The sequence below is a fragment of the Vulpes lagopus genome, chromosome 4 (assembly GCF_018345385.1).
Source record: "Vulpes lagopus strain Blue_001 chromosome 4, ASM1834538v1, whole genome shotgun sequence".
NCBI lineage: Eukaryota > Metazoa > Chordata > Mammalia > Carnivora > Canidae > Vulpes > Vulpes lagopus.
In genome coordinates this window covers 113,963,337-113,988,302 of record NC_054827.1, presented here as the reverse complement: position 1 = coordinate 113,988,302, position 24,966 = coordinate 113,963,337, and the positions used below count along the sequence as shown (strand labels likewise).

At 42.2% G+C, this 24,966-nt stretch overlaps 1 protein-coding gene across 1 annotated transcript in view; it reads left to right on the top strand.

The window, feature by feature from the left end:
- The first annotated feature begins 3,172 nt into the window (after positions 1–3,172).
- The window catches only part of IQGAP1 (IQ motif containing GTPase activating protein 1), a 106,725-nt gene continuing 84,931 nt past the window's right edge, over positions 3,173–24,966 (top strand). Inside the window, exons 1-2 of the mRNA XM_041752036.1 lie at positions 3,173–3,338; positions 5,241–5,340. Coding sequence (XP_041607970.1) covers positions 3,284–3,338; positions 5,241–5,340 — 155 coding nt within the window. The 5' untranslated portion in view covers positions 3,173–3,283. The remainder of the gene's footprint in view (positions 3,339–5,240; positions 5,341–24,966) is intronic.

The window sequence follows — 24,966 nt, the reverse complement described above, 5'->3', positions numbered from 1 at the left end:
ATGTTTTTGTTTATTTTATTTTATTTATTTATTCATGAGAGACAGAGAGAGAGAGAGAAGAGAGAGAGAGAGAGAGAGGCAGAAACACAGGTACAGGGAGAAGCAGGCTCCATGCAGAAGCCTGACGTGGGACTTGATCCCAGGTCTCCAGGATCATGCCCTGGGTTGCAGGCAGCTCTAAACCGCTGCACCACCGGGGCTGCCCCGACTTGATGATTTCTAAGAGTAGTCAGAGAAATAGATAACAAGTTTTGCAATCTATGACATAATATGAAAAGAAGCTCAAAATGACAGCACAGTGGGAAAAATGGCTCTGAAAGCTTGCAGCTCCAGGAGTTATGTCTGTTGGAAACCTCTGATCAAAAGTAATCTTGGGACTCCTGGGTGGCTGAGTGGTTGAGCATATGCCTTTGACTCAGGCCTGATCCCAGGGTCTTGAGATCGAGTCCCACATCAGGTTCCCTGCTTCTCCCTCTGTCTATGTCTTTGCCTCTGTGTCTCTCATGAATAAATAAATAAAAACTTAAAAAAATTAATTTGAATTAACTAGGTTGGAACTTTCTTAGCAAGTGTCTTTACCTTTCAATTCAGAGAAGCTTTAAAATTAAATAAAGAAGAGCTTAATGGGGTAAAAATTATGAAATTAATATGTTGGAATTAAGAAATATGTGCATATTTCACATTTTGTGCACTTGCAATGTTTTTTTTTTTTTTAAGATTTTTAAACTTTCTAATGTAATTGCCACCCCCAACATGGGGCTTGAACTCATGATCCCAAGGTCAAGAATCTAGGGCACCTGGGTGGCTCAGTCAGTTAAGTGTCTGCCTTTGGTTCAGTTCATGATCCCAGGGTTCTGGGATAGAGCCCCACATCAGGCTCCCTGCTCAGTGGGGAGCCTGCTTCTCCCTCTTCCTCTGCTTGTGCTCTGTCAAATAAATAAAATCTAAAAAAAAAAAAAAAAAAAAAAGAATCTCATGCTCTACCACCTAAGCCAGCCATGTACCCCTGCACTTGCAATGTTTTTTTTTTTTTTTTTTTTTTTTTTTTTTTTTTTTTTGCACTTGCAATGTTTAAGAAAATTTGGCTCATTAGAGTGGCAGCTTCATATGTATAATTGAGTTAATTTTAGACTTAAGATTTAGAATTGAAACCTTACTAATTTTGCACATGGAACTGGGTCATCTAAGATAAATTTGGATTCATTTATTTGTAAGTTTGATTTATAAAGATTGCTAAGCCCTGAAAAGTTTTAGGTTAGACAGTTGAAGGAATTGAATAGAAAATCTAATAAAGTAAGTTTATTGGCATAATTTTAAATGCTTGGAGATGTTGAATTAACTAAGTTTGTGAATGGGACCAAAAATTATTCAGTTTCTGAAAAGTGGTAAAATATGCTAGGTGTAGAATAATAAAATTTCTAAGCTGAACTTAACCATTTAAGAACTAACTTGAATTTTAATAAATTAAATCTTTGCCTGTTTTTCTTATTTATTTATTTATTTATTTATTTATGTATTGAGAGAGAACATATGTGCATGCCTGTATGGGGTGGGAAGGTGTGGGAGCTCGATCTGACAACCCTGAGATCATAACCTGAGTCTAAATCAAGATTTGAGCTTAACCCACTGAGTCATCCATACACCCCAAACCTTTGCCTGTGTTTTAATGAAAGGTGTTTTTTTTCTAGGTTTTCAAGATTCTCACTTTAATATTTTGAAGAAAGAGTGAATAGATTGCAAATGGCTAGAGCAAAAAGCCTCCAGTCAGGGGGTGCCTAGCTGGCTGTCTGTAGAGCATGATCTCAGAGGGGTAGTAAGTTCAAGCCCCAGGTTGGGGGTAGAGCCTACTAAAAAAAAAAAAAAAAAAAGTATGGAGTCTTACTGCGAAGGGGCTTATTTGTCATGCCGAGGAACTTGGACCATATTCTGAAGGGGATAATTGGGAAGCAATGTAAAAAGGAAGAATACAAGGTCATTTGCCCTTTAGGAAGAACACAGGACAGTGACAGTGAGGAGCTGGCTGCAGAAGAGAGACTAGAGTGGTGACTGTCTAAGCAGTATGACAGAGAGGAGAGAGACAAAAGCAATGCACTTCAGAATAAACTGGATGTAGGGCCTGAGGCCGGGAGCCTGGGGGTGTCCTGACCATCAACTAGCACTTCTACTAACAGAGAAGATAGCAGAACAGTCAGTGTTCAACACTTTATATTCGAAGTGTCTGCAGGATCTACAGGTGAAAATGCCCATTACATAGCTGAAAATACTGAGTCAAGTCTTCTAGAGTTTGGTCTGGAGATGTACCCTTACAGCTCTTCCGCAGCTTAAGGTGAGCAGAAATAAATAAAAATACCAAGAAAGAATGGGCAAAGGAAAAACGGAAGGGGTTAAGGACAGAATTCTGTTGAATACCAGTATTTGAAGGGATGCCGCAAGCTGCAAGGGGAAGGGGCATCCCTAAAAAGGCAAAGAATCTCCTTAATAAAGAGAAGAACTTGCAAAGAACAGAGGCAGGGAAACCAAGGGAAGGAAGCTTGGACAGTTCTCCGCTTTAGCGACCACTTCTTCAATAGGAGGGGGCTGAGCAGTTCCAATCTGGCGCTTGCGGGCGAATCTGGGAGGGGACGAGGCCAGCTTGCAGCCCTTATGGCCGGGCATCCCTTACAGCAGTCTGAGTCCTGCTTGTGTCCCGCAAGAAGACTTGGGGCCACTGCAAAGGACGCCTTCCTTGAGCGCTTTGGCGCAGAGGATTTTAGCTCGGTAGGCAGGAGGAAAGAGGGGGCCCGTGCTTTTTATTTCAAGCCTTTTAAAGACATTTACGTGCATTTATTTCATGCTGAATTTAATCCTGGGCTCCTAAGTTCTTCTTTCTTCTGGAATACCTTTTTCTTCTGTGCAACCTCCTCTCTGGTTTAGGCGCACGCTGCTTTTTGTCGGCCCCAGACCTGCCACTGGGGCGCGGCCGGCAGGGCTGGGCTCCAGGGCGGAGGCGGTCTTCCCGGCCGAGCGCGGAGGACCGGGGGCTCCCCGGCCGGCGGGCCCGCCTCCTTCCTTCCGCCCCCTGAGGGCGTGGTTCCACGGGGGCGGGACTAGGGGCGTGGCCGAGCCGGGCCCCGCCCCTCCGCTCCCGCTCCCGGCGGCGCGGCAGGGCGGGGCCCGCGGGTGGGGCCGCGGGGGCGGGGCCTCGGGGAGCTGGCAGCCCGCGCACTCTGCAGGAGCTGCAGCTGCCGCCGTCCGCGCCTTCAAGGTCTCGCCGCTTCCTCACAGAGACCGGGGCTCGGCCGCCATGTCCGCCGCGGACGAGGTTGACGGGCTGGGCGTGGCCCGGCCGCACTATGGCTGTGAGTGCGGGGGCTCTGCGGCGCCGGGGCTTCGGGGTCGGGCTCGCTGCCTCCGGGGAGCCGTTCTCCCGGGGGCGCGGGCCGGCGGGGTGGCTGGGGCCGCGCGGACCCGGAAGAGCCGGCCTGGCCGGGCGGCGGGCCGGCGGGGGAGGTGGCGGGCGGCGGGGCGCCCAGCCGGGTCTCCCAGGCGGCGGCGACGACGCAGGCGGCCTCCTCGCCAGGGCCCGGGCGTCGCGACCCGGGGGCCCCACCCATGCCTCCCGCTTCCCCGCGCCGCCGAGATTTGGGGTTGGGGGGGCCGGCCTCGGGTGCGGTGGCAGGAGGCCGGGGCAGGGCGTGTCCCGGAGACCCGGGCTCAGCTCGCGCTTAGCGAGGAGGCGGCGCGGCGCGGCGCGGCGCGGCCGGGGGTGCGGACCCGCCCGCCGCAGGGCAGCGGAGAGGGGCGGCCCCGGGCGGGCCACTTAGGCTCTCGGGCTTAGTTCCCGCCTCAAGATTGCAAAAATTAAAACAAAAAAACAAGAAAAAAAAAAGAAAAAACGTAACCCCAAACCCTAGGACTTCCTCATTTTCCGAACCTCCTTTTCTGTAGCTGTCCATGGGACGTCGTTGAACTGCAGGCGGGAGAGCTCCCCCGGGCCCAAGGAGAGCCCCTGGGAATCCTGAATTCCGTTTTCGTTTTATATCCTGGGGATAATGGCCCGTGTTTAGGATCATTTCCCTCAACAGTTATGTGTGCGGTGCTGTGTCACTTTGTGAAATTAAAAATGAGTAACACTGGGCCCTGCCTTCCAAGAACGTTTTAATCAGAGAGAGGGAGAGACAGGTGCACGACCTAATGATAGTAAGGTGTAATAAAGATAAAAGCTGCTGAGCCAGCCAGGCAGAAGCTGTAGGGTGGGTGAGGAGGAGGGGTTGGGGGAGCCAATGAGGACACAGCCACGTTTCAACGGAGCCTTGACGGAGGTAAAGTTTGACTGGGCAGGGTGGGGTCGGAGAGGAAACTTGAGGAAAGAGCAAGAATTAAAGTACTGAAGAGTAGAAGGGCGTAGTGGGAGGAGGAGGGGCAAGGGAGAGGGCAGCCAAACTGGGAAAGGCCTTGAATGCCATCCCAAGGAATGAGGAGTTCCTGCCATGCCCCTGGGTGCCCATGAAGGGGACAGACTGAGACAGACTGCTTGGGTTTGAATCCAGGTCTGAGGACTTAATAGTGGTGGAGTTCAGATCACCCGGGGCTGTTTCCTCATCTGTAAAATGGGTGTGATAATCACAGGATTGTTGTGGGGCTTCAGGGAGAGGATGCAAGTAAAATGCTTCGCCGCACAGTTACTGCCACTTAGTTCTCAATGACTGCTGGCTTTGCTTATTAATAAAAAAAGGGAAAACATGGGGCCCCTGGATGGCTCTGTGGTTGAACATCTGCCCTTGGCTCAGGTCGTGATCCTGAGGTCCTGGAATCAAGTCTCATAGCAAGCTCCCCACAGGGAGCCTGATGTCTCCCCTTCTGCCTATGTCTCTACCCCTCTCTCTCTGTGTCTCTCATCAATTAAAAAAAAAAAAAAAAAAACTTATAAAAAACAAAGGGTAAACCTGATCAGCTCCATATAGAGAGAGAGCCTGGCAGACCAGAACACATTTGGGCCAAAATCTCAACTCAGTATTTTTCAGGGTACAATAAAATTTAGTACATGTTTATATTATCTTTAAGAAAAAGGTAGAACAAATGTAGTTGGAACCCCATAGTTCCTGTTTTAGGAAAGCCATTGTTGTGCATCTGGCTGTCCACACGTCCACAGGTTACCCTGCCTCTCTAGGTGACTAACTGGAATTTGATGCTGTGGCATTCTTTTATCACTCAGAAGGGTTACAGATTTTTGTGTTTGCATTCTTTCTTTCATGTTTTAGCTGTCCTGGATAATGAGAGACTCACCGCAGAGGAGATGGATGAGAGGAGACGTCAGAATGTGGCTTATGAGTACCTTTGTCATTTGGAAGAAGCAAAGAGGTAAAGATTGGTGGGCTGGAAGGAGGGAGCTGTTAGGGTGTGAATACAGATAAAGATCTCTTTGAATCTGTTGTAGGTGTGAAGGTAGGAGGCTGGTAGTTTGAAGGACTAAGTATAGGTAGGGTATTTTTATTCATGGGAGCAAGTAGCCTTGATGGTGGTTTATTGTGAAACTCTCTGATGGGCACTTAAGTATTCTGAAAAATTTCTAGATTTGTGTTGTTTGGTTTTGTGCTTATGATGCTTGTTTCGGGCACTACCAGCTGTAGAGGAGAAATAACAGTTTTGTTATTTTTTTCAAGCCCCCCCGCCCCTTTTTTTTTAATGAGATCCACACCCATCTTGGGGCTCAAGAGTCACATGTTTTTTGACTAAGTCAGCCAGGCACCCCAGAAATAGCATTTTTGAAGTTTGAAGTTCTTGGTCTTAATGTTTCACTAATTCTCCACTGGTTTTTATTTACATACGAATTGGATTAATTTCCCTCTTGGTAGCCATCTGGGAATGGGCCCATCCATTTGGCAATGCTCAAAGTTTACCAAAGCCAGCATCCTCCACATTCCTTGTGAAGTGAATGTATAAGGGCAGTTTTCCTTTTCCAAATGCCCCAAGACCTCATAGTCTTATTCCTAGAGTGTCAATTTGCTATCTGTGGTTCATTTCTTCTGTTTTGTTGCCTGTGTTCCTTTGCAAGACCCCAGGGCAGATAGCTGTAATTCCAGATCCTGTTTCCTGTGTGTGAGCTTTGGTGGAAAAGGCCAGTATGGGTTAATGAAAGGTATTTGTGATCGAAGTCTAATGAAATTCAAGGATGTTTCAAATGGTGCTGATAAACAAGAGTATTTTTGTTTGCCTTGGTTAATTCTGAAAATCTTAAAAAAGGCTCTAGGAAAGTCCAGAGAACAATACAACAAATGTCCTCCTATTCCTGAAGTTACAAGTCTTAGTCTTCAACTCTTTTCCTTTTCCTCTCCAAAGACACAGTTGGAGTCCCTTTTGTGCCTCTCCCTGGTCCCATTTTCCTTCTTCTGTCTCTGGGGCTACCTCTAGTATGCATTGGGTGTCTTAAATCCAGGCTGCTTTTCTGAGCTTTTCCTTTAGACGGGAGTGGGGGGTGGGGGGTGGTTGAATTAGTGGTGATTTAGGTGGGGGAGAATGGTAATAACACTTGTTTTTCTAAATAGAAGGTTAGACAGCAGGAAGTAAATATGTAATTAGAAAAGGGGATGTTTCTCATACAGAGTTTGTAAGGGACTCATGGGGTGTGGGGGGGAATATTCGGTCCTTTGTTGCTTAAACTGTGGACTAGATCTAGATCTTGTTTTGGAAGGTCAAACGGTCTGAAAGCCGTATCTGAGAGACCATCTTGTGCTCTGTGAAGCCTTTGGTGTCTCTGTTGAGGTGACCTGGGGCTGAGAGGGAAGAACCCCAACTCTCTTCCTCCTTGTGAAGCAGTTCTGCTTTTGTTTTAATCTTGGGTTTCCACAGTAAAATTCCCTTTTAACAGAGGGTTTCTTGGCTGCCACTCCCTTGCTACCACTAACGTAGTTCAACTACTACTCTGCTTTAACCGTTTCATTTTAGGTAGGAAATGAGGAAACAGAAGCCTGAATTTGTGTGATCTACTTGTAGTTTTCTTGGTTGAGCGATAGTTTTTTGTTTTAAATCCATTCATACAGTGGTTCTTAACCAAATGTGTGCATTAGATCACCTGGGGAACTTGAAAATATAGACATTTGGGCCTTAGCATAGAGATTCTGGTTCAGTAGGCTTGGGCTGGAAGGTCCAGTGGTCTGTTTATGTCTGTCTGTTTTATGCTTCCAGTGGTTCTGATGTAGTTGAGAAGCAAGATTTTAAAAAGCTCAGCCTCTAGCCTGACTAGAATGGGGATTTCTGTCAGTCACATTTCCTTCTTCGAGTGCTGTAGGAGCAAGGCACTTCATTTCCATCTACTCTGGGGCATGTTCTTTTCTGTCAGGTGTTTTTCCCAGAATAGAAAAGTAGCCCGTTTCCTTTAACATCCATGATCGCCTGGCTTTTTTTTTCTTTTTTTCTTTTTTTTTTTTTCAGTTGGATGTTTTTGCTTACTTAGGCAGTAACTGAGGCAGTCAGACATTTGTGCTAGTCTTTATTTTTTATGCTTTGGGTTATAAGGGAGGGTATAATAGTGGCATATTGCCCTATTGGCCTGGCATCGTGGAAATGTGCGTGGTTTATTTTATGGAGGCAATCACAGGATGCAGTGATGGTGGTGGTTGTTGTTTAAAGCTTTGATTAGAAGATCAACTTTGGAGGCATGTATTTAGATTTTACTACCAGAGAGGGCTAGGAAGAAGCGTGAGGATGTCCTGCAGAGAAAAGACTGAGATCCCTACCGGCCATCTGAAGTGGCTGCTGCCACCCATAAGAAGTGTTTGAGGTAAACCACAGACAAATCACATGCCCTTCTGTATTAGCTGAGGCTTCAGCTCCAGTTGTTTCCTACGCTGGTGAGCTGGGCTCTACCTCACATGCTGCTGGAGCCCCACATTCCCCTCTAGCCAGAGCCCAGTTTGCCTTTTTGGATTGGCCCCCTGTTTCCTTCACAACCTCCGCCCCTCCCAAGTCAGAGGAGCCCCAGGGTCTGGAATTTATACCCCTTCCAGGTCCAGGAAGAAAGATCAGAGAGATCCAAGGGAGAAAAGGTTTCCCTCTTTAGTTCTATTTATAATACTGATACTCCTCCCACTGAAAGCTCCCCTTAGAGCACAGTGGCTCCATTGTGTATCCTAGGGCGCTCTGTTTTCTCCTGTACCTGTAAGAGAGCTCTTTCGTGGTAAGAGAGGAGATTGTGTAGAGAGTGTGAATATGAGTGTGTGGAGACCGTGAGTGTAAGGGTGTTTGCAGAGAAATGAGAGTGTGTGTATTAGGGCTGTAGGTTTGTGTTCCCCTCAAAGGCTAAGTGGGAAAATTTAGGAGCAATTCCACAAAAGTGTGCACCAGGAGTGGTTGGAAAAAAGAAAATATAGAGATTCTGTTTTTCCCTGTTTTTTGGAGAGTAGCTTTAATAGGGAAATAATAAAATATCATAAAATATCATCTGAGGATTCAGGGCTTTTTGCTGAGGGCTGCAGAGCAGACCAAGGACTTTATTTATTTTAAAGATTTATTTTTATTTTTTATTTTTTTAAATTATTTATGATAGTCACACACACACACACACACACACACAGAGAGAGAGAGAGAGGCAGAGACACAGGCAGAGGGAGAAGCAGGCTCCATGCAGGGAACCCGATGTGTGTGACTCAATCCTGGGACTCCAGGATTATGTCCCGGGCCGAAGGCAGGCGCTAAACCACTGAGCCACCCAGGGATCCTCAGACCAAGGACCTTAATGTGTGTGTGTTTGTTTTTTTTTTTTTTTTTTAATCTTTTTGCCTGTTCTGATTGTGCTTTCCGTTTGTTTTGGCTAAGGAGCAGTTGTATAGTAGAGATGAATAGCATTTTCACTTAGTTGAGGGAGGTGAAATTTAAATATGTGAGGTACAGTAGGTGCTTGAGTTTTGGTCAGGAGGAAGTAATAGAAAGGTCAGGCTGTTCACGTGAACAGCCCAAGAAGAGAACACATCAGGCTGGGCTGAGCAGGCAGTCTGCAGGTGAGGAGAATGTCTGAGCAGAGCCAGGAGAAAATTCGGTTAGGTTAAAGGTCACAGTCAGAAGCGTAATCCCAGCAGTCTTTAAGTTTGATGATGAAGCATTTACTTCTTTTAGAGGCTTGCTATCATGGGCCACCTTCCTCTTTGTGTCCATACCCCACCTGAAGGGGCAGGGCCTACCCCCACATAGAAGGGAAAGTAGGGGCTCTGGTTGGTGTCAGACTGTCAGAGACGATGCCTTGTTAACAAGAACAGAGCACTAGATAGAGGCACTCTTCCTTCTGTAATTTAGGGGAATTGAAAGAGTATCTTGGACAGAAATCTGTTCTTGAGAACAAATTTTCTTTTGTGCCTATGTCTTTGTTGTTGGCATTGAACAGGATGGGCTCTTTAGATCTCTTCTCTTCATGGAATCAAGATTTCAGTAACATCGATATATCCAGGCTGGCACACTGTGATCATGAAAACAAGTTAAAGACATTTAAGATTAGGCAAGAAAATAAAAAATGGGTAGGTGACGTGGCTCAGAAGAACAGCTTGCCAACCAGCTTTCTAGAATTCCTCCTCAAAAGGAGGAATATCACTTTATATTTAGGAGGTTGACCCATGCTCTCCTTTAATAGATGAGAAAACTAATTTGTCTCATGAGACCCTGTGTGAATAAGGGGGCCACATAGATGTAGCTACTTAATGACACGTTTGACCCACAAGCTGGGTGCATTCATGTATTCATAATTATCAAAGTGAAATGGGTGGGATTTAGTCTTTTTTTTTTTTTTGTATATTGTTTGATTGGAGTTCGATTTGCCAACATATAGCATAACACTTAGTGCTCATCCCATCAAGTGCCCCTCCCCCTCAGTGCCTGTCACCCAGTGACCCCATCCCCTCACCCACCTCCCCTTCCACTACCCCTTGTTCGTTTCCCAGAGTTAGGAGTCTCATGTTCTGTCACCCTCTCTGATATTTCCCATTCCTTTTCTCTCCTTTCCCCTATAATGGGATTTGGTCTTGACTCTTCAAATGATGACACAGACAAAAAAAACTCTATTCTCTGAAACTTACTTTGGTGCACCTGCCTTGGATAGACTCAGTGGTAAGAAGTTGATTGCATTTAAAAGTGTGTTTGTTAAAATTGTTCAAACTAAGAGTGCTTTTGCACGTGGTTGTAATGTTACAAATAGGAGGATTAGTTCCTAGTGTGGCCAGAAAAATGTTTTGCTGCCTTTCACCCTGTGGTGAAGCTGAGACCTTTAGCAGAAGTTACAGTTAAAAAAGTGTGGAGAGGGACGCCTGGGTGGCTCAGTGGTTGAGTGTTTGCCTTTGGCTCAGGGCAGATCTCAGATTCCCGGGATTGAGTCCCACATCGGCCTCCTTGCAAGGAGCCTGCTTCTCCCTCTGCCTGTGTCTCTGCCTCTCTTTCTAGGTCTCTCATGAATGAATAAATAAAATCTCTAAAAAAAGAAATGTGGAATGGCGCCTGAGTTGCTCAGTCTGTGAAGCATCTGCCTTCTGCTCAGGTCGTGATCCCAGGGTCCTGGGATCAAGTCCCTGCATTGGGCTCCCTGCTCAGTGGGGAGTCTGCTTCTCTCTCTCTCTTTCTGTCCCCCCACTGCCCTCTCCTCAGTCTCTGTCTCTCTCTCTCTCTCTCTCTCAAAATAAATAAATCTTTAAAAAAAATGTGGGGAATAATCTGGTATATATTAGTCAGCTATCATTAGTACTAAGAAAAGTCATATGGCTATAATCTCATAATACTTATAATGAAATGAAACAGATATTTAAAAGTCTGAACAAAACATTTTATTTTATTTTTATTTTTTTAATATAGATTTATTTATTTATTTATTTAATTTATTTATTTATGATAGTCATACAGAGAGAGAGAGAGAGAGAGAGAGGGAGGGGCAAAGACATAGGCAGAGGGAGAAACAGGCTCCATGCACCGGGAGCCCGACGTGTCGATCCCGGGTCTCCAGGATCATGCCCTGGGCCAAAGGCAGGCGCCAAACCGCTGCGCCACCCAGGGATCCCTGAACAAAACATTTTAAAATCCTTGACCGTTGGGCACCTGGGTGGCTCAGTGGTTGAGCATCTGCCTTTGGCTCAGGTTGTGATCCTCGGGTTCTGGGATCAAGTCCCACATTGGGCTCCCCACAGGGAGGCTGCTTCTCCCTCTCCCTGTGTCTCTGCCTGTGTCTGTGACTCTAATGAATAAATAAATAAAATCTTAAAAAAACAAAAACAGAAACAAAAACCTTGACTGTTGAGATATGCGAAGTTAAGAGAATGAGGACTTTCAGTTTTGGCAGGGGTGAGTTCTGATTCTGCTTTTTGCAAGTTGTTTAACCTGAGGGAGTGAGCCTAAATGTGTACTTTGCAAAATGGAGATACCCTGCATCTTAATGGAGGTGCTGGGAGGATTACATGCACGGTAGGCACTCAGTAGATGTATTATTTATCCTGGTCCCTGGGGCAAAAATAAATTTAATATGAAGATGATGAGGCATTAATACATGTTTCTGGAGAATTATCTGGGCACTTTCAAGGTCTTAAAGGACAGTAGCCCTAGTTTTTCACTTCAGACTTAAGGTTTGTTTGGAAGGAAATGACAGAAATAGAGGATACCTCTAGGGGGTGGAGTAGGGGTGGAGGGTGTGAGAAGATTTTTCCTTTTTATTTTAGTGCCCTTTGGTATATTTAAAACACTTTTTACAATGATCCTGAATTTTATAATAAAAAAAAAAGGAAGGGCTTAGGTAGAAGAAAAAACTATCTATATAATTTTTAGATAGTTGCATTCACAAATTTAGGTTTTTTAATTGCTATATTGTCTTAATTACTATTTTCAGTGGTTATATAATATCCATTATTTGGCTAATTACAGTTTAAAATTATATTGCTTTGATTGCTGGATAGTTTAAACATTTTCCCCACATATTTGTTTATCAATTTTATTTTATTATGTAAATTATTGATGACATTTGTCTAGTAGGGTCATGGTGTTAACTTTCATGAGCTTTCTCTTTTATTTTATTTTATTTATTTATTTATTTATTTATTTTTAGGTTTCTCTTTTAATATGGATACCAGTCTTCTGTTATATTTACTACCAACATTTTCCCTTGTTTTTCGATTTTGTTTTTTCACTGTACAAAAGTTTTATTACTTTAGTTTTTTTTTTTTTTTTTGGTTTTTATTTTATTGATTCATTTGAGAGAGAAAGCACAAGCAGAGGGGGAGGGAGAGGGAGAAGCAGACTGCCTGCTGAGCTGGGAGCACAGTGTGGGACTTGATCCCAGGACTTTGAGATCGTGACCTCAGCTGAAGGCAGGTGTTTAACCATCTGAGCCACCCAGGCATCCCTATTTTAATTTTTTTTGAAGATTTTAAGTAATTTCCATACCCCTTGTGGGACTCAAACCTAGAACCCTGAGATCAAGAGTCACATGCTCCACTGACTGAGCCAGCCAGAGGTGCCCCTGTAGAGAAGTTTTCAATTTTGTGCAGTTTAGGTGTTAAATCTTTTTTTTTTTTTTTTGTAATTTCTTCTACTAATTCAAAACCTAGATAGTTTAATTTCTCTAAAGCCTTGCTAAAATGTGAAGTTTTATATTGTTGGCTTTTCTTTGATTTAATGATTCAACTTTTTTTTGAAATCTAGATTTTAATTTAAAAATCTTATGATGTTTCTAAATTATTCTGTCATTTAAAAACAGTCTTAGGGTACCTGAGGCTCATTCAGTTAAATATTTGCCTTCAGCTCAGGTCATGATCTCTGGGCCCTGGGATTGAGCCCTGCATCAGGCTCCCTGCTCAGCAAGGAGTCTGCTGCTTCTTTTCCTTCTTAAATAAATAAATAAATAATTAGAATCCCGCCCCCCAATCTTTTTACTAGCTACTAGCAATTGATATCTACTTTGTCAGATACTAAAGTATGTATAGTTCTGTAGTTCTGTTTCTAGACTCTTTATTTTTTTATGGTAAACTATATATTTTATTTTTCTTTTTTTAAGATTTTATTTATTTATTTCGTGGGGGTACAGAGGGAGAGAGAATCCCAAGCAGACTCTGAGCTGAGCATGCAGCCTGCCCTGGGGCTCGATCCCACAACCCAAGCTGAAACCAAGAGTTGGACACCTCAGAGTACCCAATGAGCCACCCAGATGCCCCTATATTTCGTTTTTATTGAGAAAATGTGTAGAACTTCATTTTCTTGTACTTAGAAATATCCGAAGTTAACCTGATTTTAGCTCCATGATAAGTAACTTTTTTTTTAACAATTTTTCGTGATTTGAAACTTGTGAAATTCTTGTTTCTTAAAAAAAAGTTTCCTCAAGTTACATATAAGAGCTGATGTTGGCTTAGTAATTTTGCCTGTAATGTAGAGACTCTTGATTTATATTATCTTTTTTTGTTTTAGCTCTAGGAAGTTATTTATTTTTATTTTTATTTTTTTTAATTTTTTATTATTATTTATGATAGTCACAGAGAGAGAGAGAGAGAGAGAGGCAGAGACACAGGCAGAGGGAGAAGCAGGCTCCATGCACCGGGAGCCCGATGTGGGATTCGATCCCGGGTCTCCAGGATCGCACCCTGGGCCAAAGGCAGGCGCTAAACTGCTGCACCACCCAGGGATCCCAGCTCTGGGAAGTTATTAAACCTTTAATAATTGGTTCTGATTTATTGGTTCTGTCCTGAGTACCTGTTGGTAGGTTAGATCTGTATGTTAATGTTTATGTTAAATCAGCATTCTAGATATGCATCTCACATTTGTCTTCTGATTTACTAACGTCTTGATTTTTTTTTTTCCTGGTTCTGTTAATGATAGTTGCTTTGTCCTATTGCAGTTTTCATTTTGGACCGTTAACTGCTTTTCCTTCTCTGTTCTTGTTACTGGATGAAATGGTCTCTAATTATTATTATTATTTTTTAAATATTTTATTTATTTATTTGAGAGAGAGCAAGTGAGAGAGATCATGAGCAGGGAGAGGGAGAGAGTGAAACAGACTCCCCTGATGAGCAGGGAGCCCAATGCAGAGCTTGATCCCAGGACCCCGGGATCATGACCTGAGCCAAACACAGGCGCTCAACAGACCAAGCCACCCAGGCGCCCCAAAATGGTCTCTAATTAGTTCATGAAGAATAGTGTGACACATAAAGCATTCTTTTCAGGCGGAAAAAAGGAGCTTGAAGCCAAGAGTTGGGTTAAATACTTTACCAGTTCCCTAAGTCTTATTTTCACTAAGTCTTGGGGTGGGTGTGACCTTGGGAAACCAGTGTTAACTGGCTAGCTGAGTATGGATTGTCTACCACTCAAGGTTGGGAAAGTCTAATTGGGCTAAGTGTGCTGTTCGTTTGACTGAATTTGGCATGTATTTTCTTCTGGTCTTAGAGGTCAGAGTAACAGTTGTGTTTATATATGTTTAATGTTCCCTATGAGAAAATAGTAAAAATATATTTGAGAGCCTAAGTTGGCATGTTCTGGGCATTTAATTTTTTGGATTTGCATGGTGACCTGTGTCTGATTTCTGCATAATTTCGTCTGCTTTGAAGTTTAGCAATTTGGGGATATCTTTTGATGGCAGGACCTATTTTGAACATTTTTAAGCCATGTGGTGTTTGACAGACTCCTGGTTGTTTCCAACTGAGGTTGCTAAATAAACTCCTTCACAGGAAGTATTTGTGTAAGAAAGTGCTGGCTGGCAAAGTGAGACCATCCGGAAGTGATTCATCTGACTGGGGTTGTTTGTTTAAAATTTGGGACTTGGTTGCCTAGAGACCATATCTTTGAGCAAACTGAGTGAAGTGCCACTTGACTGTAGAGGTTCTGTTGCCTACCTGATCGAATCAGGACTCTGCTGCTTGATTTTTCTTCTAGGGGAGCTCTTGATATTCTGATTGATCCCTGTGCATTGACAGTGTGTGAATCAAACATCTTAAATATATAATAAGTAAAAGATCTGGTTAATGTTTTTTTTTTTTTTTTTTTTAAGATTTTATTTATTCATGAGAGACACGGAGAGAGAGGGAGGGAGAGAGAGAGAGAGGCAGAGACACAGGCAGAGGGAGAAGCAGGCTCCATGCAGGGAGCCCAATGTGGGACTCATCCTGGGACTCCAGGATTACACCCTGGGCTGAAGGGGGCGCTAAACCGCTGAGCCACCTGGGCTGCCCTAATGTTTTATTTTGAAGAAAAAGTTTACTTGCTTAAGCTTGAATGTTGTCTAAAATTTTTTTTCTTCTAATTCTATGTTGGGAAGAATTGCTTTTTTTCAATAAGGCATTTTATTACGGAAATCTCAATACTTCAGATACTTCAGATACTTTTACAACAGCTGAAAGTAAACAAAAACCCTCAAACCTCAAAACCCAACCCTGCAATTTGCAAGGAGATCGTATTAGAAAATATTTCTGTCTGCCCCAAGATCATTGTCCTCCTCCGCCTCTTTATTGTCACCCTCAGTACCGCTTATTGAGCACTTATTATATGCTAGGCACTGTGCTAATAAGCACTTTGCATTGTCTGAGCAGTTATTCTTGAAGCTCCATGAGGTGCTTATTCTTATCTACATTTAACAGAAAAGAAAGCAAAGCTTCGAGAGTCTGACTTTGCCCATCTAGTAAGTGGTAGATCCAGATTTCTAGTTTGGCAAGTACCTACCAGGTCAGTTTGCCACTGCAGTACTACTGCTTCTAAAAATACAGCAACAGTAACTACCGGTAATTAAGCAGAATGATGATGTACTTCACATACAACATTGCTGTGAGATAGGCATTATTTTTATTTTAAAGAGGGAAAAAAATAAATTAGTATCACTTGTCTGACAGTCCTGTAACCATCTGTGGAGTTTGAGCCCAGCTGTGTGTGACACCAGGACACTACTGCTGTCAACCTCTATAGACAGTGAAGGGGCAACATTTAAGACCACCGTTTAAGTCAGCTAGTTCCTAGAGATACTAATTGCCTAGCTCTGATGGGTGAGGTAATGTCAGTGCCTGCGTACCACTTCATCTCTAGCCTGCCATTCTGACTGTATAAGGACAATTCTCTGATTTGTCTCATGTCTTGTTTTGTCTCATATCTTTATGTCTAGAGGGTTGGACTCTGTCTTTATACTTTTTTTATTCAGTGCAGAGCTAAAGATAGGGATGGACATAACTAAATAACTGCTAAATGTTTGTTGATTGGTGAAAGATTTGTTCATGCTTACAAGAAATATAGTAAACATAGGGGCACCTGGCTGGCTCAGTCAGTGGAGCATGCGATGCTTGATCTCAGGGTTGTGGGTTTCAGCCCATGTTGCATGTAGAGATTATCTAAAAAAATAAAATCTTTGAGAAGAAATATAATAAAATCTAAGTTAAGTGATGTTTATATGTGTCTAGAAACATGATTCTGGTCTTTGATAAATGTATATGTTTAACTTTTTTGACTGAACTCCCACATGCTAAGACTGTTTCCCTGGAAGTGGAAATGGATGCGGTAGAGGTTATATAGTTAAATATGGTCTCTCTGGGGAGGCCAGAGAGTTCCCAGTTAATTTTCTTGTTTATAACCTGATATCTGCTTTTGATTCAGCTTAGAAAGACATTTCTTCTTCCCAATTGCTTGTTTTTAAAATAATGACCTCATGCAGACAGGAGTGGCATATTGGATTGGAAGTTGCCTTGGATCGTTTGGCAAGAACTATATTTTTTGGTGTTGTGGGTGGAGGAAACTCCTGTCTAAAGGCCTCTATTTCTTCTTTACTCAGAATACCTTCCTGTTGACTCATTGGAAATCATAACGAAAAGCAGAAGGAGCCTTGGAGAGGCAGCTGCCAGCCCAGGGCTTGGCTTCTGTTGGGGCAGATGTTTGGGGACTGAGAGGATGTTGGCTTTAGGCAAAACTGTGAGACTTCTTAGTAGAAGGAAAATACTGTTATTGTGATGGATATTTATCCTTAAGGTACAAAGTATTCACCTGCTTCTAGGGATCATTAATCGGCCACATAAAAAAACAAAATATTTTCTTGAATAGGATTAATTAGTGTTCCTAAAAGCTAAAGCAGAAGGAACTGAAATAAAAAAGGAGGGGATGAGGCAAAATTAGAAAAGGAAAGCTGAAAAGGAGGAAAAAGCTATTATCATAGATAGAAAAATGATATAAAAATAATTTAAATATGAAAAGCCTTACAGTATAGCCAGTCATTTCATTACAGATAACATGGCAATCAGATGACCTTTAGAATAGCTAAAAGGAAACAAAATTTACTTACTACTTACAGGACTATTGTAACAAAATGTTTTTCTGCTCTGAAAACATAACTGTTATGTCATTAGTTTGCACAATTCTTTTTTTTTTTTTTTTAGTTCTTTTTTTTAAATTTATTTACTTTTTAAGGTTTTTATTTATTAATGAGAGGCACACAGAGAGAAAGGCAGAGACATAGGCAGAGGGAGAAGCAGGCTGTCATGCAGGGAGCCTGATGTGGGACTTCATCCGGGGACTCAGGGATTATGCCCTGAGCCACCCAGGCGTCCCTTCTTTTTTAAAAGATTTTATTTATTCATGAGAGACACAGAGAGGGGCAGAGACATAGGCAGAAGGAGAAGCAGGCTCCCTGCGGGGAACCAATGCAGGACTTTGAGGATTTTTCTTTAAAAACTTGAGAATCAAAAAAAAAAAACAAAACTTGAGAATCGGGGATCCCTGGGTGGCTCAGCGGTTTAGCACCTGCCTTTGGTCCAGGGCCCGATCCTGGGGTCCCGGGATCGAGTTACCACATCAGGCTCCTGGCATGGAGCCTGCTTCTCCCTCCTCCTGTGTCTCTGCCTCTATCTCTCTGTGTCTATCATGAATAAATAAATAAATCTTTTTTTAAAATAAATAAATCTTAAAAAAAAAAACTTGAGAATCCTCACACTATACATATATATAAATATATATATATTTAAATATTTATTCATAGAGACACACAGAGAGGCAGAGACACAGGCAGAGGAAGAAGGAGGCTTCATGCAGGGAGCCGGATGTGGGACTTGATCCTGAGTCTCTGGGATCACACCCTGGACCGAAGGAGGCACTAAACCCCTGAGCCACCCGGGCTGCCCTCACAAAAATATTTTTAAGGCAGATTTTAGTGTTTTTTTTTTTTTTTTTTTTAAGATTTTATTTATTTATTCATAGAGACACACACAGAGAGAGAGGCAGAGACATAGGCAGAGGGAAGAAGCAGGCTCCATGCAGAGAACCCGACGTGGGACTCGATCCAGGGTCTCCAGGATCATGCCCTGGGCTGCAGGCAGCACTAAACCGCTGTGCCACCGGGGCTGCCCAGATTTTAGTTTTTTATTTTTTTTATTTTTATTTTTATTTTTTTTTTTTCAGATTTTAGTTTTTTAATTAAAACTTTTTTTTCTTAATCATTAAAAAGATCCTTGGGTGGCTCAGCAGTTTGGCGCCTGCCTCTGGCCCAGGGCGCAATCCTGGAGTCCCGGGATCGAGTCCCACGTCGGGCTCCGGGCATGGAGCCTGCTTCTCCCTCCTCCTGTGTCTCTGCCTCTCTCTCTCTATGCATATCATAAATAAATAAATAAATCTTTTAAAAAAATAAAAAGAAATAGATAATACATGAACCTGTTACTTAGAGGCTATGGTAGGGTATATGGTGGGGAAAAAAGTCTTGTGTCCCAGCGACCCAGTTTTTCCCCAGGTAGAACCACTGTTATGAATATGTATCCTTCAGTAGGCAATATTCAGGATGTATTAATACAATCACTTTTATTTCCTTGTTTAGAAGTGATAGTGCACTGTACATTCTGCTTTGCATCTTGTAACTTATAACACATGAATACATTAGAGTGCTCCATTTTTTGTCTTCATAGTTGCAGCTTTTCAGTGTATGGATTTAACCTTCCAGTGCACGTTTTTCCTCAGCTTTGCTGTTATTAACAGTATTGTAGTTAGCAACTTTGTATGTTTGTCATTTTGCACTCTGAGTATTATTGTAGGATAAGTTTTCTTCTTCTCTCTTTTTCTTTTTTTTTTTTTTTGGTAGGATAAGTTTCTAAAAGTGGAATTTTGAGTCAAAGGGAATGTTTACATTTAGTTTTGATAAATATTGTTAATTTTCTCTGTGTGGAGGTTGTACCACACACAATATATGAGAGGGCTGCTTTACTTATTATTTTACCAACCTGGAGTATTAATTTTTAAATATTTGTGAATTTCATAGACGAAAATAGTATTTCATTGTAGTTTCATTTTCAGATTATCTAATTCTGAGTGAAGCTGAGCATCTTTTTAAAAAACATTTGTATGATAAAAAGGTTTTTTTTGTTTGTTTGTTTGTTTGTTTTAGGTAGGCTCCACACCCACCCAGTATAGGGCTTGAACTTACAACCCTGAGATCAAGAGTCATGTGCTCTACGACATGAGCCGACAGAGCCAGCCAGGCATCCCTAAGCATCTTTTTTTTTTTTTTTTTAATTTTTTTTATTTATTTATGATAGTCACAGAGAGAGAGAGAGAGGCAGAGACACAGGCAGAGGGAGAAGCAGGCTCCATGCACCGGGAGCCCGATGTGGGATTCGATCCCGGGTCTCCAAGATCGCGCCCTGGGCCAAAGGCAGGCGCCAAACCGCTGCGCCACCCAGGGATCCCCCTAAGCATCTTTATACATGTTTAAAAGCCATTTATATTTCCTTTTCTGTCAATTGTTTTGGTAGAATCCTTTGCTCCTTTTTCTGTTGAGTTATTGGCTTTTTTTACTGATTTGAAAGAGCTCTTTATAGAGGGAGTTGACTCTTTGGATGCCATATGCATAGTAAATAATCTAGTTTGCCCTTTAGCTTTCTACTTTAAGGTTTTAAAAATAATTTAGGGGGATCCCTGGGTAGCTCAGCCGTTTGGTGCCTGCCTTTGGCCCAGGGCGCAATCCTGGAGTCCCGGGATCGAGTTCCATGTCGGGCTCCCGGCATGGAGCCTGGGCCCCCCGGCATGGAGCCTGCTTCTCCCTCCTCCTGTGTCTCTGCCTCTCTCTCTCTCTACATGTCTATCATGAATGAATGAATGAATGAATGAATAAATAAATAAATCTTTAAAAAAATAATTTAGAATTTTATTATTATTTTAAAAGTAATTTAGAATTTTAGAACATGTTTGAATTTATAAAATGTTTATTTATTTACTTTTAAAAGATTTTATTTATTCATGAGAGACAGAGAGAGAGAGGCAGGGACATAGGCAGAGAGAGAAGCAGGCCCCCTACAAGGAGCCCAAGATGGTTCTTGATTCCAGATCCCAGGATCATGCCCTGAGCCAAAGGCAGACTCCCAACTGCTGAACCACCCAGGGGTTCCTAAATGTTTTATATATATATATATATATATATATATTTTTTTTTTTAAAGAGCACTGATTTATTTATTTATGATAGTCACAGAGAGAGAGGGGGGGTGGGCGGAGACACAGGCAGAGGGAGAAGCAGGCTCCATGCACCGGGAGCCTGATGTGGGATTCGATCCCAGGTCTCCAGGATCGCGCCCTGGGCCAAAGGCAGGCGCCAAACCGCTGCGCCACCCAGGGATCCCCTAAATGTTTTATATTTTTAGCTTTTATGCTTTATGTCATTTTTAGAGGATCTTTATATTGATAATATACAATAACATTTCTCTGTGCTTGCTTCTAGTGCTTTTAGGATGTAAAGAGTTTTAGCATGTAACTGTTTGATCCATTTTGAATTTTTTTTGGTGTGAGGAATGAGATACAATCCTGCTTGATTTTCTTTAGATGATGTTTGGATAATAAATATTTAGCATCAAGGACTTTCTCATGAAATGTATTCTGTAGTTTGCCATGCTCTCTAGTCTATGAATTGAGATCTTTTTTTTTTTTTTTTTAATATTTATTCATAGAGGCACAGAGAGGAGGGTGGGCAGAGACACAGGCAGAGGGAGAAGCGGGCTCCATTCAAGGAGCCCGACATGGGACTGGAGTCCCGACATGGGACTCGATCCCAGGTCTCCAGGATCATGCCCCGGGCTGCAAGCAGCGCTAAACCGCTATGCCACTGGGGCTGCCCTGAATTGAGATCTTAATCTTTTTCAGAACAAAACAAGTTCGACTGTTGAGACTTCTGAGACATAAAGAGATCATTTTAGAAAAATTGGCTAGAATATTCTAGAGTACTTTCAAGCAAGTTGTAATGTGCTATAAAAAAAGATTAGTGTGTAATGAAGTTTAGCATTGAGGAAACAGGTTTTAGATTAACAACGTTGGCATATGTACTGTGAAGAGATGAATTAACTTGCCAAACTAACGTAATTTATTTGGGTTAAAGGAGAGTACAATTCAGGATTTGAAAACTGTGGGGCTGACTTTCTAGATCACTATTTTTTGAGGTGTATTCTATTAAAGAGTGCTATGGCATTAAGAAAGAAAGGATTTAGTGGTCAAATTTCAGAAATCATGGATTAAGCCAAGTTAAAAAGATTATTTAATTGGTGGGTTATATGGACTCTTTATTATGGGCTGTAAGTTCTGAATCTCCAAGGGAGAAGATAGTGTAAGCAATATTCCTCAAGCGTAGTTTGCCATCAGACTCTTCTCATAGACCATCTTTCTTAGGATGGTGTTCCAGAGTATTTTTTTTTAAATTTTTTTTAAATTTTTATTTATTTATGATAGTCAAAGAGAGAGAGAGAGAGGCAGAGACACAGGCAGAGGGAGAAGCAGGCTCCATGCACCGGGAGCCCGATGTGGGATTCGATCCCGGGTCTCCAGGATCGCGCCCTGGGCCAAAGGCAGGCGCCAAACCGCTGCGCCACCCAGGGATCCCCAGAGTATTTTTTTAAAAAAAGATTTTATTTTTTTTTAGAAAGAGAGAGAGGGAGAACACAAGGTGGGGGGCAGGGCAGAGGGAGAGAGAGAATATTAAACAGATTCCCTGCTCAGCATGGAGCCAGTCACAAGGCTTGATCTCACAACCCTGAGATCATGACCTGAACCGAAACCAAGAGTCAGATGTTTAACCAAACTGAGCCACCCAGGAGCCCCTGTTTGGGAAATGCTGTTCTTTGCCAGAATAATGGATTTGAGGAACTATTTCAAGTAAGAATTTTGGTCATGTTCATGGTCAGTTCTCAACTGTTATATGTTTTATCTGTAGTTTCTTTCTGTTCTCATGTTCTTAGCTTAAATTAAAGCCATTGTTGTAGGTATAATTGCTGAACTGTCATCAGTGATCTTTAAGGCATTAGAAAATAAATGTGTTTTAGTTTTGCTTTGCTTTTTGCTTTTTAGGAATGTGGTTTTTAAAAGTGGTGGAAGGCAAATGTGCTAATTTTATAAAAAAGGAAAAGGGGATGCTGGGTGGCTCAGCAGTTGAGCATCTGCCTTTGGCTCAGAATGTGATTCTGGGGTCCTGGGATTGAGTCCTGCATTGAGCTCCTTGTGGGGAGCCTGCTTCTCCCTCTGCCTATGTCTCTGCCCCCCACTCTGTCTCTTGTGAATAAATAAATAAAATCTTTTAAAAAAGGAAAAGGTTATCACAAATTCTAGTCTAATAAATTAGTCTCGGGCAGAACTCCTAGCATAGTGTCAAATAGATGACTTATGAGCACTTAATGAGGAAAAAAGTGATGCTTAGGAGTCAACCAGGACTTCCCGAGACAAGCCTTATTATATTAACATCATTTCCTCTTGGACAGGGTCACCAGATTGGTGAATCAGAGAAACACAGTAATGTCTAGGTTTCAGCAAGGCATTTGCAAGTATGACTTGTGAAACTTTAGTGACAGGTGGATTAATGTGGACTAGGTTGTAAGTTAGGATTTGTAGCCAGTGGAATAAACCATATTCAGAAAGAGCTGCTTGATGAGGAATGACTGCTTAATGGGTGTGGGCTTTCTGGTGGTGAAAATTTTCTAGAATTAAATAGTCATGGTGGTTGCACAACACTGTGAATATACTTAAGAAAAACAGTTGCATACTTTAAAATGGTTAAACATGGTGAATTTATGTTATTTGAATTTTATCTCCATGAAGAAAGCTACTGCTAGGTTTTAAATTCAGGGATCCCTGGGTGGCGCAGCGGTTTGGCGCCTGCCTTTGGCCCAGGGCGCGATCCTGGAGACCCGGGATCGAATCCCACGTCAGGCTCCCGGTGCATGGAGCCTGCTTCTCCCTCTGCCTGTGTCTCTGCCTCTCTCTCTCACTGTGTGCCTATCATAAATAAATAAAATAAAATAAAAAAAAAAAATTTAAATTCAAAGAAAGCTCTTTAAGGCATGATACAGGTAAAACATTTTCATTGGGACTTTCAATGATTACATTTGAGATTGACTTATTGCTAGAGGGATGGTTAATATGCATGAAAGTTTTGCTTCCAAAATATCTTGAATCTAATGATGAGATTTAATAGTGATAAAATGGGACATCCTCCGCTGGGGTTCAAAAATGGAGTGTCTAGGTACAGGATAAAATAGTAGCATTTATAGGATACCGTTAGTTAGGAAATAGAACAAATTGAACCAAATCTCTGTTATCAACTCATTAATAGAAATGTGATATATGCAAAAGGAAGAGATGGTTCCATTGTCTTCTGTATTGATCATAGGCTACCTGAGGTTGGTATTCAGGTCTGGAGGCCATAGCTTAAGGGAGACCTTGATGATAGACTAGAGCAGAGATGATGGATATGTGGTGGGATTCTTTCACACCCACAGCAGGCATTGCTGATTGATCAGAATCCTTTTCAATATAGAACCTGAGGAACCACTCCCAATCAGTGGGTGTTGGTCCACTGGTTGCGACGTGATTATTGCTCAAGGACTAGTGCATGTTGAATGAGCCTGACCAGGATGATAAAAGGTCTGTAAATTATGATGCATGAGGAATCATTGAAAGGGCTGAGATTATTTAATATGGACACAAGATTTAAGTGGACTCTAGAAATGTAGAATCTCAGAGGTACAGTCTGTCATCCAGTATAGGAATTCATTCAACTGTTAATATTTGCCTACATTATTTAGGCTTTATTTATTTGAAGGAGAGAGCACAAAGGGGAGGAGCAGAGGGAGAGTGTTAAGCAGGCTGCACTGAGTGCAGAGCCCAAAGTGGGGCTTGATCTCATGACCCCGAGATCATGAACTGAGCTGAAACCAAGAGTCAGATGCTTAACTGACTGTGTCACCCAGGTGCCCCAACATTTTACCAACATTATTTTTAAAGATTCCTGAAAAATGGAAGAGGGGTTTAGTTTATCACATGTGGTACCAGAGGAATAGAACCAGACAGTGGAAATCTGCTTAATATGAGGAACTTTATAACAATAAGAAATTTCAAAACAAAACAAAAAAATCTCAAAAAATCTGCTTTAGAGAAATCCATGTTGCAGAAGATTTTCAAGCAGAAGACTGTAACAGTTGATGGAAGATTATGTGCTACACACTAAGTACTTTCTTCAGTTACTTAAAACAGTTTTTACTTTCATTTTTATTTTAAATAACTTGATAACATTCTTTTTTTTTTAATTTTTTTTTAAATTTTTTTTTTATTTATTTATGATAGTCACAGAGAGAGAGAGAGAGAGGCAGAGAACAGGCAGAGGAAGAAGCAGGCTCCATGCACCGGGAGCCTGACGTGGGATTCGATCCCGGGTCCCCAGGATCGCGCCCTGGGCCAAAGGCAGGCGCCAAACCGCTGTGCCACCCAGGGATCCCTCTCTTTTTTTTTTTTTTTTAATATTTTATTGATTTGAGAGACTGTGAGAGGGAGTGCACATGAGAAGGGGAAGGAGTAGAGGGAAGGAGAGAAGCAGACTTCCTGCTGAGCAGGGAGCCTGAAGCAGGGCTCTATCCCAGGACCTTGGGATTCTGACCTGAGCCAGAGGTAGCCACTCAACTGACAAGCCTCCAGGCACTCCTAAATGGCTTGATAACATTCTATTGCTCATAGAATGTTTAGCTGGGCTAAAACAGTTGGGAATAGCACTTCCTGTAAAATA